Source organism: Cervus elaphus, chromosome 12 (genome assembly GCF_910594005.1).
Source record: "Cervus elaphus chromosome 12, mCerEla1.1, whole genome shotgun sequence".
NCBI classification, from domain to species: Eukaryota; Metazoa; Chordata; class Mammalia; order Artiodactyla; family Cervidae; genus Cervus; species Cervus elaphus.
The window spans coordinates 78,282,501-78,295,660 of NC_057826.1; the positions used below are offsets into that span (position 1 = coordinate 78,282,501).

The window sequence follows — 13,160 nt, forward strand, 5'->3', positions numbered from 1 at the left end:
ATTCTGTTACCTTTCACTTATCAGAGAATGGAGGTTTGACGGAGGAACTCGTAGTTTCAGTACTGCTTACCTCCCTCGCTGTCCCCAAATGTGTGGCCGGACTGCGGTCGGGGCTCAGAGACAGCTCACGTGTCCCGGCTGGCCCAGCCAGACTCCTGCGACCCCGCCTCCCCGGCCGCGGCGCTGGCCACGCCCCACTTTGTTATCCGACCCTCTTCTGGGTCAGCTGGTGCTGGCGTCAGGCGGAGGGATGGGCTGGCTCAGCTCGACCCGGCAGGGCTTGTTTACTATGGCCGATGATCTGGACCAGCAGTGAGTTAACCTTGTCTCTTTTCTCTCTCTCTCTCTTTCTCGGGGCCGTGAACCTGGGACTGTCTGTGGCTGAGGAACAGTTTTAGACATCTTCCCGCCTTTCGTTTCCAGGTCGGCTTCCGGGGAGGGCTGGGGGCTGCGTCTGCTTGCTTTGCTTTAGCCCAGGAGCTGCGGCCGCAGAGCCGAGGGAACGATGGAAGATAACGCTTGCCTGCAGCCCGGCGATTCTGACTTTCCACTTTAGTCTCGGCGATCATTCCTCGCTCCCCTCTAGTGCCTGCACCCTGGGATTAGGTTTAGTGGTGATGTCTCAGATCCCTCAAAGCAAGCGTGTGTGGACGCGGGTGCGGGGGTAGCAGCCAGCTCTGCTGCTAGTCTGCGTTTGCTCCCGGACGCGAGTCGGAGGTGTGGGAAGAGCATCGCTTAGCCCCGCAACGCGAAGGCTTGGAAAGCGGAGAGAGGGCTCCCCTGGGCTGGGATTGTTCTGGGTTAATAGGCTTGCAAGTTCCTTTAGCTTTCTCCCAGCGAGGCGCTTAATTTACCAGCAATCCTAGTTGATAGTTTTTAATCATCATTAACAATCTCCTTAATGCTACGGTTTCAGTATTAGAGCTTTTGGATTTTGTTACCGCGATCTCAATGACATCAAGTTTGGGATGCCACCTGTAGGTGGTGTGGCAAGCAGTTCACCGTCTGATAGGAACAAGGAAAAGTTGCTTGGAGAATGACTCAGCTTCCACCCAAGCCGGGGTTATACCAGAACTGGGCCTTTCCTGAATCCCGTGTTCCCCCCATTTTGGAGCTTTTTGCAAAACTAATGACGTTGTGACAGGCTTGAAGGAACTGCCAAGGAGAGTGGTACTTTCCAAAATGATGCTTTCAAGAGGAAATTTACAATACCTACAATGACTTAAGGAAACACAGAATATTAGAGTTGATATTCAGTCAGTGCAGTTTCTTTTTACAAATGAAGAATCCGGTGTCCAAAGAAGTTAGACCCCAATATCACAGAGGTCTAGAACAGGCTTCTTACGCAGCACAGAACCTCTTCTGCCTCACCCACCATCAGGGTAAAGATCCCTTGACCCTAGAGGGATGAGACCACCCCAGTCAGGCTAAGCTTGTGGCTAAGGGGCCACTTTGCTTCTTGTCTCAGTTCCCCACTCCAGGCTTTCTTATCTCCCCAGTGGTACTGAGCAGATAGTGTGCCAGGTGCTATTTCCAGCACTTTACTGGTAGCATTTTCGGTGAAGAAGAAAGGCGGGATATCTGAGGATCTCTGCAGAGCAGCCCATGATGCTGTTCCTCGGGACAGCATCTCTCCTGAGTGCTACTTTGGGCAGATACGAGGCCATGTGGGTTCCAGATGACATGCTCTGACTTGTCACAGTCTCTGTAGGATGGAGAGAAAGTCTGTCTCCTAAGACCAGCAACATTCTGTGGTCTTGGTGCCCGCACTCAAGCCTGTAAGGAATTCCAGTGGATTTTTGAAGGGTTCTGAGTCTTCATAGGATTGAGACTAACAGCTCTCATCTGACTAAAGCCATTGACGGACAAGTTTCAGCTGCAGCCTCAGTAATTCAAACCTCTTAAGATTTGAGTAACTGAGATTTGCTACTTGAAAAGCACAGAATATGAATAGTTTATGATTTGGCCAGGGGAAAGAACATTTATGAGAGTGTGTACTGTGCTAGGCATTATTCTGTGCTTTAATTTATTCGATCTTTATGACAACCCTATGAAGTAGATACTATTATTACCTCCCTTTTAAAGATGAGGAAACTCTGACAGAGAAAGGCTAAATAATGTGCTAAGGGCATTGTGTGTGTGTGTGTGTGTGTGTGTGTGTAAGGGCATTGTGTGTGTGTGTGTGTGTGTGTGTGTGTATAGTAGTGGTGCCAGGATTAGAACTCTGACCTCTGGCTTTAGGTCACACGTCCTCTCAGAAAGCAGGCAGGTGTAAAACTGCTTGTATATTGGAGTATCCATGTGTGACCTTAAAAAGCTGAGGCTGGAATGTCCAGAGGAAACACAAGGAGAAACCTGGATTTGACTTTTTTTTTTTTTGGCCTTGTTTCTCAGCAGTGAAAGCACAGAGTCCTAACCACTGGACCATCAGGGAATTCCTGAAACCTGGATTTGAGATCCAGGTCCTGGTTCTGCTTCTTTTTCTAACTAGATGTATGGCCTGTTTGGGCATCACTTTGCTCATCTGTTAAATTAAGAGGCTGGACTAGATTTCTAAGGAACTAGCCTAATCTAAAATGCTGCATTTCAAATGATGCAGCACGGTGCCCAGTGTGTAGCAAGAGGGGATTAGTAGTAGTTGCCCTCACTCCTTCACAGAATGTCCCTGCTTGACTATTATGATGTTTACAGGCCCTCCCTATAGCTGGTAGTGTCCATCCTGAAATCCACTTCATCTAGGCAGAGTTCAAGGAAAGAGAAATATGGGGTAGAAAAGGAATAACAAAAGCGATTCACTGAGCATCTGTTTTATCCCAGGCACCTTATGAGATTCCTTTCATAGCTGGATACTCAAAGACAGGTTATTTATCAGGCCAACACCATTCTTCTCATAAATGACATTACTATGACGTAAATCTAGGGTTTTAAAAAAATTACTCTAACACTGGTACTTTCCACCTGTACCCTGCAATGACTTAAAGTCCCCTGGGTGTAAAGTAGAAAACAAGATAGGTTATCTTACCTGTTTTACTGCAAGCCGTTGGTGGTGAGCTTTCTACTCATTTTATAATCTGGAAACAAGGCCAGAGGCAACATGTGTCCTATCAGGGAATCAAAACTGAGTTTGAACCCAGGTCTCCCTCCTCCTACTCCCTGCCTATCCCAACACATCATTCAAGTCTGGACTGATTGCCTGAGAGCCCCACTGGCCACTGACAGAGTGCTCTGGACTCCCAGGGGCTGGGAAGCAGGCATACAGCAACCCTGGTACTCTGCCAGGAGGGCAGGTGGCATGGGAATTTGTCCTACTCTAAAGGAACATACAGTCCTAGGGATGGCAAAGGAGAACTGAAACATTAGTTAAAAGCTGGCCTCCCCCCCCCCCATAACCTCCTTGAACATTATAATAACCAGTAACAAAGGGGAGTTGTAAAGCTCAAATGAGATAAAAAAAAAAAAAAAGTGAAAGGGCTTTATAAACTGTAAAGTGCTGTACACATAGTATTCTGAGTATCTGTTGAAACAAAAGGTATGTTGTTGCTAATAACCATTTACCAGAGAAGAGTAACAGTTTATCAGGCAGCCAGGGAATTGCTGACTGCCACAGGGGCAGGTTTCCTGAGCCTGGGAAACACCCTGCACCCTGATAACTCTTTTGTAACTGCCAGCAAGACTGGGGGTATCAATGTTTGCAATATTGCTAGTGAATGTTTCTGTGTGTTCCTGTCCCAGGCCTCAAGGCTGGCTGAGCAGCTGGCTGCCCACTTGGCGCCCCACTTCCATGTCTCAACTGAAGAATGTAGAAGCCAGGATCCTCCAGTGTAAGTAGAAAGTGGCTTGTGCCACCTCCCTCGGGAGCCCCAGAATACAGGGTCTTCCCAGAGCCTGGCCCAGTGAGCCCACTGATTCCTGGTTGACAATGCTCGATGTAGAAGGAAGGGATGTCCATGATTGGAGGGAAGCAATTTGTGCAGAGGGTGCACATTCTATGATAGCGGTTCCTTAACATCTCCCACGCTGTCCAGCATGCTGGTTTCTGCCACATCCTACAACTTCACCTCAAACCCTGTACCAGCTATTAATATACAATGTGTACAAATACACATTCACTTCTGGCTTCTCTGATTTTTTTTCCATCTCTCCCTTTCTCATCAGACAAACACTTCTTAGATTTACCACCTTCCTAGCCAAGGACCAGCAATCCTATATTCTCTAATAATACTGTTGCTTGTATTCTACCCAATAAGCCACCCCTCCCCATCATCCAGTTACCAGAGTAGTTGGGCACTCCCACTGGCCAGTTCTCCTAGGCAATGTTCTGTGGGGTCAGGGCATCCCCCTAGGAGCACCATCAGCCACCAACTCAAACAAGACCCTTGGGCCCCATCTTCCCATATTTCTCATATGATCTTTCCTGCCCTGCACCCTCTGCCCTAGCCATAGCTACCCTCTCTCTTATGAGCCTGAGTAAGTACAGCCACAGAACAGTCAGTTTTCAGGCCTCTGTCTGAAATCCATGTGACTTACCTCAGGTGCCCTGTTGTGTGACTGCCTTCACGCTGGCAGAGCAAACACTGCCCACCTTCATCTTTCCCTAAGAGGGACCTGGCTTGACCCTCCCAGATGCCCTCAGTGAGGACACACTCTCCCTCGATCAAGCCCCAGGCATATACAAGAGTGATGAATGCCAGAGCTCTGTGGGGTCACTTCTGCCCTGGACCCAAAGGGAGCCCAGGGAATATGATGGCCCTCTTAATGCCTACAGATTAGACATCTAAAGGATCTTCCCTGTAGCTCAAACGGTAGAGAATCTGCTTGCAATGCAGGAGACCCAGGTTCAATCCCTGTGTCAGGAAGATCCTCTGGAGAAGGGAATGGTAATCCACTCCAGTATTTTTGCCTGGAGAATCCAATGACAGAGGAGCCTGGCAGGCTACAGTTCGTGAGGTGGCAGAGTCAGACACGACTGAGCAATTAAGACTACTAACACTAGACATCTACAAAATGTTCTTGGAGTTGAACTCTTAGGCTGTATGATCAGAGAGTTGTAAAAGGAAAGGTGAAAGAGGCCAGGAAGGGTTTGGGGATGAGAGAGAGCTGAAAAGTGGGAGTCCAAGCAAAAAGATGATGCAGTCAGCACACAGTCTTATCCCTCTGCCCTGCACCCCCTCTCCCCAGGCCTCCAGAACAAGTTCCTGGCTCGATATGTGTCCCTCCCAAACCAGAACAAGATCTGGACAGTGACAGTGAGCCCTGAGCTCAGGGACCGCACCCCACTGGTGATGGTGCACGGCTTCGGGGGCGGCGTGGGCCTCTGGATCCTCAACATGGATTCACTGAGCACCCGCCGCACGCTACATACCTTCGATCTGCTAGGCTTCGGGCGAAGCTCGAGGCCAACGTTCCCGAGGGATCCAGAGGGGGCCGAGGACGAGTTTGTGACCTCAATAGAAACATGGCGGGAGAGCATGGGGATCCCCAGTATGATTCTCCTAGGGCACAGTCTGGGAGGATTCCTGGCCACTTCCTACTCGATCAAGTACCCTGACAGGTAAGGAGGAGCCACCTGTCTCCATCACAACAGTGCCTTGCTGGGAATCTTCTATTACCCATTTCCAGTTGTTCTCTTCCTGGGCAACTTAAGGGCTATGGTACCTTCAAGCAAAGAAAACTTGTCTTCTCCCTTTTCCTCCTTTAGAGTTAAACACCTCATCCTGGTGGACCCATGGGGCTTTCCCCTCCGACCAACTGACCCCAGTCAGATCCGTGCACCCCCGACCTGGGTCAAGGCTGTGGCCTCTGTCCTAGGGCGTTCCAATCCACTGGCTGTTCTTCGAGTCGCTGGGCCCTGGGGTGAGTAGCCTGCAGATGAAGAAACTGTCTCCTCCAACCACAACTGTCCCATTCTAGAAGCCCCCCTGTGTCTGGACACTCACCATCCCCTTTTGTTCATGAAAAATGGGAATAAGCCTAGCATTATTATTTAAAGCTGTTCATCTGGACCAGATGTCTTGGTCAGCAGTTTCAGAAGGTTTTTTCCCCCCTTCATCTGCATGGAAAAATCTTTTCTATTCAAGAGACAGCTGGAGTAGAACTTGTACTCTGTGCCCCAGAGAGAGAGAAAGGGGTTACGAGGCAACTCTTCCTCTGCTGAGCTTTTATGCTACATGTGTGGGTTTGGGGCAGCTGTTGGTGTTTCAGCGTGGTCACTATGGATCCCATCTCTGTAGCTCACCCAACGTCTGCTTCCAGGAGAGGTCAGAACCAGAGCCTCCAGCATCACCTACAGGGGCAGGCAAGCCCCTCTACACCATGCCCTACCCCAGTCAGACACCACATCCCCACTTAGTAGCTGTTAGCAAATCCTGTGAGTGAAGGGAGGAAGGAGGTGGGGCAGCCAGAGTGCATAGATTTAGTAGGCCCCAGGCTTCTGACCTCACACTGCCGGCACCTTCCTGTCTGGAGAGGAGCCTTTTAATGAAGCAAAAGCAGCTTCCCTTTATGGTAAAGGTGGGCAACGCTGTCTTGCACTGATGGCTTATATATACACAGTAATGTTCAGCAGCCAATTATTAGGAGTTAATTGCTAGTGGCCGAATAAGAGTTGTCTCTCTAGGCCCACCAAGAGAAACAGAATGACTCTGGGTAAAAGAGAAAAGTGAGCATTTGAGCAGAAGGTAGGAGTCTGGGGAGAAAGAAAGGAAAACAAGAGACACAGGTGCCAAAGGGTACTAAATGGGCAGAGGACTGGTCTTCTTAGGGTACCCAGCACTGTGCACTCCAGCAGACCTTCCATAGTCCTCCAGGCAGGAGCCCTGTTCTAACCACTGTCCCCATTTCAGGATTTGCCTCTGGCCGGGGCCATGCATAGACATCAGAGCTAGTATGGTAGGGGCAGGTGGCTGGCAACCATGGAGGAGGGCTAGTGCCCAGGAGATCCTGCCATGCCTCCCTCTCACCCCTCCTCACACAGAGCAGACTGGAAGAGGGAGAGAGGCCAGAAGCTGATGACTAGGCTCAATTTTTACAGTGTGTTTCAAGTGCCCTAAACTGCTTGTGTATGGACTGTTTAAAGAAAGGTGGAAGGAACAGATTTCTCTAAAACTCTGCCCTGAGTCTGAGATGCCAGTGTTAGGTTTACCTCATCACTTATATTCTGTTACAGGCCTGAACCTGAGAGGGCTCTTGGTTTCATCCACTACCTTCAGAAGATTAAAAGGCCATACATGCTCTCAGGGAGAAAGAGAACATAGCTCAGACCATAAAAGCAAAGCATCTCAACCATGGACTCTTGTGGGGTTTGTGATCCTTGGAGGAAAGGATCTTGGGATTTCATTGAGCTGCAAATAATCTGGTTCCTCAGTGACCTTAGACTGTCCAAATTCTTTGGCAACTAACTGACTCTCATTTGTAGTTACCTGGAGCTTCCCAAAAGACTTAACATGCTCTGTCACTATAACCTTAAATTTACAAAGCAAACAAACCCTTAAGAGAAATAATATTTGGTTAAAGTTGTTAAAACATACAATGACAGGGGTCTTTCCTCCTCACTCAAACTGGCCCCTCCACATTCTGTTCCCTCCTAGGGCCCGGCCTGGTACAGCGATTCCGACCGGACTTCAAGCGCAAGTTTGCAGACTTCTTTGATGATGATACTATATCAGAGTATATCTACCACTGCAATGCACAGAATCCCAGGTGAGGGCAGCTCTGGGAGTCAGCTCAATGTCGATGGGTTTGGACCTAAAACTCCAGCTGCTGGAAAACTCCAGAACTATCCCAAGATCAGTCTGTGCTGTATTTTTTTCTTCCACAGAGCTCTCATCCACTTAGGGGAACGTAGGCATTAGCAGGTGTGCTTATTTCCAGAGATTTCCCCAGGGATAGGCAAAAAGGGATGGAGAAGATAATAGATTAATTAAACATACCACCTGTCTCTATAGAGGAAGACCCTTACTCTTCCCTGGAAGTAAGCAGTTGGCCTGACAGGCAAAGAATCTGGAAAACATTTGCTAAGATCTTTTTTTTTTTTTTTTTAACTGAAGAAGTATTATGAACATGGTGTTTTTGTAAAGGAAAAGAAAGCAAGCAAGTCCTCTCCTGTCCCAGACCTGTAATTCCGTCATTTTCTTGTTATTTTCTGTCTGAGATATCATGTGATATTGCTTCAGAGAGCCTCCTTGTATATCTTCCTTGGCACGCGTCTGACTGTACCTCTCGGCTACATTCCTACAAATAGAATTGCTGATGGAAAGATTATACATTCTAAAACTTAATGTTTGTGCACATTGAAATACTTACTGTTGGGATAGGAATGCCTTTTCTGTCTTTTGGAGAATTGAGGATGTCCCCAGAATCTCAACAAGCTGATGTTTGTGACAACTCCGACAGTGGGCCCCTGGCCCGTACCCTGTGATCTGCAGTCTTGGCAGCCGCCAGCCAGGGCGGAGTCAGGGAGGTAATCTTCCCTTGGGCAGTGCCATGTGAGCTGCTGATACCATGAGGCACCACCTCTGTGGGGACTTCACCCCAAGCTGCTGGGAGGCATCACAGGCAAGCCAAGATCACTGGGAGCAGCAGCATTGCCCTGCCTCATTTCAGGCCTGTTCAGTCCGAAGCTGTGAAGCAACTGGGACTTTGCATTCCAATAGCAATGTCTGAGCATTAACCTCAAATTCAGACTGCCTTCAGGCAGCGTGGGAACTGTCCATCCAGCATTCCTCAGAAGCTCAACTGATGGAAGGGCCCTGCTTAAACAGCAGTCTGGAAACTCAGTTCGACAGTCGAATCAGCTTCCTGCTCGTGACCCCTCTCAACTGGGCTTGGTGCCAGTCTCATACCCTCTGAGGCCTTGCAGGCCCACCCCTAGTCCTTTCCTCAGAGCGTTCCCCAGCCTCAGTCCTCTTCAGTATAATGAATGGCCTCCCATCTAAGCCACAGAGTATGTAGTCACACAACTCACTCAGGTCCTGGAAGAAGCAGAGATGATGTTGGTGATAACCAGCCGCTTCCCCTAAACACCATCACTCAGTTTTATAAGCCCCTGAGTCTTTTTGAGTTGTAATCTTGAGTTCATGGTAACTGTTACCATTCCCTTGGAAAACATATAATTTAGCAAAAGAATAATATCTGGGGGGTGGGATACCTACTTCGCTTCATTAAACTTGGGGCTTTGTACATATTTTCATTTTCCCCATAATGACCTCAAAAAGTGGGTATAATTTCTCTCCAGTTTGTAGATGAGAGAACTAAAGTATATTCTGGTTCCACGACTTGCTAAGAAAGTAGAACCAGGATTTGCAGGTATATCTCTCTGACTCCAGAGTCCATGACTGTTCCACTGTGCTGCAGTGTCTTAGGAAAGGACTCTTTCTGGTGACCTGTGCAGGACTCAGGCTCCCCTTCATCTCAGGGATGCTAAGGAGACTGGGGACATAACCCCCGAACAGACCGAGCCTGCTGGGTGCCAGTCACCCCAGCCTTTCCTGCTTCCCACAGAAGTGACAAAGCCGTCCAGACAGCTGCATTCCCCTCCAGCCTTGCAGACCCCTTGACACGACCTCTGAAAGACCAGGGAGCAAAGTAGATTAGATTGGCCGTCATTGCTTTTCAGGTAGCACAAACTGCTGCTCCCCCTGGGTCCTCGCAAGACTCTCATTCCCCAGTCTCCTCAGTTAACCCTCTGTGCTTCTGTAGTTCCTGCCCTTCAGAGCCCACCTCAAGGAATTCTTCGACCCTCTCCTCCAGCCCCAGCCAGCCAACTCCTTAGTCTGTGTTCTCCTAGAACTCCACCACCCTTTTATAATTCTTGGGAAATGTGAAGTTAAGTTAATCCTGTAGTTCATTATGTAATGCCTGAAGGATGAGGAAAATGGGAACTCCGGGAGGGCAGGCACTGCATGTGTCTTGTTCGTATGTGCCCACCCTCCGCCCAGAGCTGCCACATCAATAGCTGTTAAATACATATTAACCTGCTATGCTAGTGGACAATCCTCAGTGCCATGGGGTTTTCACAAGTGTGTCCCTCCTACCTCATTTGTGTCCAGACCCTCTGGAGATTCAGTCCTGTCTCGTCATCTTCCTAATATTTAATGAGCCTAGTGCTGGGCTCTGAGGTAAACAAAAAGATGCCAAAGATACTGCCCCAGCCTCCGAGAGACCCACAAATTGACATTTTATGCTGTGACATTTACTCATTGCCTCACCTGTTTGGCTTTTCCAGCGGGGAGACGGCATTCAAAGCCATGATGGAGTCCTTCGGCTGGGCCCGGCGCCCCATGTTAGAGCGAATTCACTTGATTCGAAAAGATGTGCCCATCACCATGATCTATGGGGCCAACACCTGGATAGACACCAGCACGGGAAAAAAGGTGAAGCTTCAGCGGCCGGATTCCTATGTCCGAGACTTGGTACGTTGCCACCAGAGGGGACAGACTGAGGTGGGAATCTCGCAACATGCAGCACATGTTGATTGACTCAGTGTAGCTACGAGACCAGGTAGCGAAGGGTGATGGGAGAGTCAGGGAGAAAGAGGAATGGAAAGGTTGAGATCGGGTCATGAATTTGAAAGGGTTGGCTCTCTGTAATATCATAATTCAGGGTTCCTCACTTATGTGTAGCCAGTCAAGCTAAAAGGCAAGTTCTTGTCCAATAGTCAGGTATAGGGAGCATGCTGCTCCTCTTCCCCTGTAATTCTCACTCCAAATCAGAGCTGGGTACAATAGAGGCTGCCAAGAAGCCTTCCCACCATTCTCCTGCCTCCACCTTCACTTGCTAAGGAGTATGCTTACTTATGGCTACCCACTCCAGTATTCTTGCCTGGAGAAGTCCATGGACAGAGGAGCCTGGCGGGCTATAGTCCATGGGATCACAAAGAGTTGGACAGGATTGAAGGATTTTCACTTCGTGCTTACTTAGTCTGGTGCCTCAGGGGCCCTGGGTATCGAACCTGTGGATGACATGAGCATGGTGGGACTAGTGTGGAAGGAAAGATACAATCAGGGATCATAGGAGCAGTAGGGATGAGACATTGGGATTCACTGGTTGCCACTGGGAAGTGCCAAGATATAGGGAGAAAGGTGGACAGTTGTCTTAGATAAAATACGTGCTTACGGGCAACAGGCAAGCAGGTTTACAAGAAAAAGAAATGGTGTGGCAGCTTTCCAGTGCCTAGAATAAAGGGCCATCCTGCCTCTGGTGGGGTCCTCCCTCCATAGGAGATCGAGGGTGCCTCGCATCACGTGTACGCAGACCAGCCGCACATCTTCAACGCGGTGGTGGAGGAGATCTGCGACTCAGTCGATTGAGCTGCTCTTCCTGGAGGACGAGGAGAAAGCCAGAGAGTTGCTCTCACCTTCCTGTCTCCTTACTTACCCCTCTGTCCTTTCCTCACTGACTAACATGTGCCAGCCAGGCGGAGTCTCGGGCTGTCCCCAGGGCAGGACCACAGGAGAAGAAAGAGCACGATGACCCCACACTGAAGGCTGGAGGCAAAAGCCACAAGAGGCCTTGAGCTCCCCACCCTGGGGAAGAACATGAAGGGTTGTAGAGTGCCATCCCATTCTCTCCATGCCGGTATCACCGGGTGGCGGTTGTGAAGGGATTGCACCAAGCCACGTCCCCCCTGTGCCAAGGGAGGGCAGCTGCTTCTCCCAGACAAAGGAGAGGCTCTTTGCCCAGGTCTGGAGTGTGTCTGCGGGCAAAGGGGGGAGGCTCCATGCAGGACATCTTCCTCTTCCATCATCCCTGGCCCCCCAGCCCATGCCAGTTCTGTTCAGGGGCTGGTTGGGGCTGGTTCCCACTTAACTACCAAGAGCAGGTCCTGGAGCTCCCATGACCTAAGAGGTCATATCCAAAGCTCTCGTTAGCAGAGGAGGCAAAGGGCAGGGCAAGGCATGGCTGGTCCATGGAGAAACAGCTCAGGGCTCTTGGCAGACTCTGTTTGCTAAGGTTTGAGGCAGGCATCGAGGCCACGGGGCTGGTCCTGGCTGAGGATAAGCCCACCTGGCCGCACATTCCAGCCTCACTGTATGGGGATTCTGTTTTCCTGCTCTGTGTCTCATCCCTGGCTGCCTAAGCCAGGAACACTCAAGTGCTTCCTTCCCTGCCCCTTCTTTCTCCCACTGGGAGGCCTCTGGGCCTCCCTCTGTGCCTTGGGCCCTGAAGCCCCACCCGTAGTACTGAGAACAGTGACCCCTGATGGAGAGAAGGGAAGGCCCTTTGACCCCAAGCTGAGTCTGGATCCCCATCCTCTCTAGTATCTGCAGGGTTTTTTTGCCTGCTCATGTGAACCTCTGCCCAGGGTCCAGTGGGGAGCCTCCAGACAGCAGTTCCCTGTCCTCATCAGCCACAGGATGGTTCTCACTGCCTGGCCCTCCATCCCTGCTGCCTGTCCTTCTGGTCTCCAGCTCGTCTGTCCCCGACCTACCTGTCACTCTCTCCTGGGGGCTGGTTCTGGGCAGTAGGCGGGGCCTGGCCCCAGAACTAGGGTCGCTCCTACCTACTTCTTCACTTTTGTAAAGCCAACCCTTTCACCAGAATAGTATTAACTCCTGGTGCTTTGTACTACTGGTCCAGCTGCCTTGGGCTCCTTTTCTACATTAATAAAGAAATGAATCAAAACCACTCATGGTGATGATGTTTAATATTGCGCTGACAAGAGTGCTGGGGGTGGTGCTGAATTCACAACCTCTCCTGTGATGTCTGAGTCAGAGGAGGGGCCCTGAGAGGTATCCATGCACAAGCCTGTTTAGTGCATCATCCGCCCTCTGGACCCCACCCAGTCTCCAGGTCAGCACAGGTCATCTCAGCCAACCACTTGAGAGGATAGAGAATTAGGCTGAACTGAGTGCTCCCTACTTGCCCGTTAAATAGCCCTGTCATCTGAAGTTCACCTTGGCCTCTACCCGGACGGCTCCCTATGCCCTGTTCTGCTTGCCCTCAATGTTAGCTACTCAGCGGTGTCCAGCTCTTTGCAACCTCATAGACTGCAGCCTGCCAGGCTCCTCTATCCATGGGATTCTCCAGGCAAGAATACTGGAGTGGATTGCCATTCCCTTCTCCACGGGATCTTCCAGACCCAGGGATAGAACCCAGGTCTCCTGCATTACAGGCAGATTCTTTACCATCTGAGCCACCAGGGAAACCACTCATCCTCACCT

At 50.0% G+C, this 13,160-nt stretch overlaps 1 protein-coding gene across 3 annotated transcripts; it reads left to right on the forward strand.

Annotated features, from left to right (window-relative positions):
- The first annotated feature begins 212 nt into the window (after positions 1-212).
- Positions 213-12,624, forward strand: ABHD4 (abhydrolase domain containing 4, N-acyl phospholipase B). Of its 3 annotated transcripts, none has more exons than XM_043920388.1 (7): positions 213-312; positions 3,733-3,821; positions 5,179-5,551; positions 5,699-5,853; positions 7,587-7,698; positions 10,223-10,409; positions 11,217-12,624. In XM_043920388.1, exons 1-7 carry the CDS (start codon positions 251-253, stop codon positions 11,304-11,306), a joined length of 1,068 nt encoding a protein of 355 aa, XP_043776323.1. In that variant the 5' UTR covers positions 213-250; the 3' UTR covers positions 11,307-12,624. The 3 variants fall into 3 exon arrangements, with proteins under 3 accessions (XP_043776323.1, XP_043776325.1, XP_043776324.1); XM_043920390.1 differs by having other exon boundaries at positions 5,377-5,551; XM_043920389.1 differs by having other exon boundaries at positions 288-423.
- Positions 12,625-13,160: the final 536 nt, after the last annotated feature.

What these genes read in the sequence shown, in the direction of transcription:
- ABHD4 (XM_043920388.1), top strand. Translation starts at nt 251, where the DNA reads ATGGGCTGGCTCAGCTCGACCCGGCAGGGCTTGTTTACTATGGCCGAT. An exon ending in GCCGATGATCTGGACCAGCA is followed by an intron (nt 313 to 3,732) that starts GTGAGTTAACCT and finishes TTCCTGTCCCAG; the next exon opens with GCCTCAAGGCTGGCTGAGCA. An exon ending in TCGAGTCGCTGGGCCCTGGG is followed by an intron (nt 5,854 to 7,586) that starts GTGAGTAGCCTG and finishes GTTCCCTCCTAG; the next exon opens with GGCCCGGCCTGGTACAGCGA.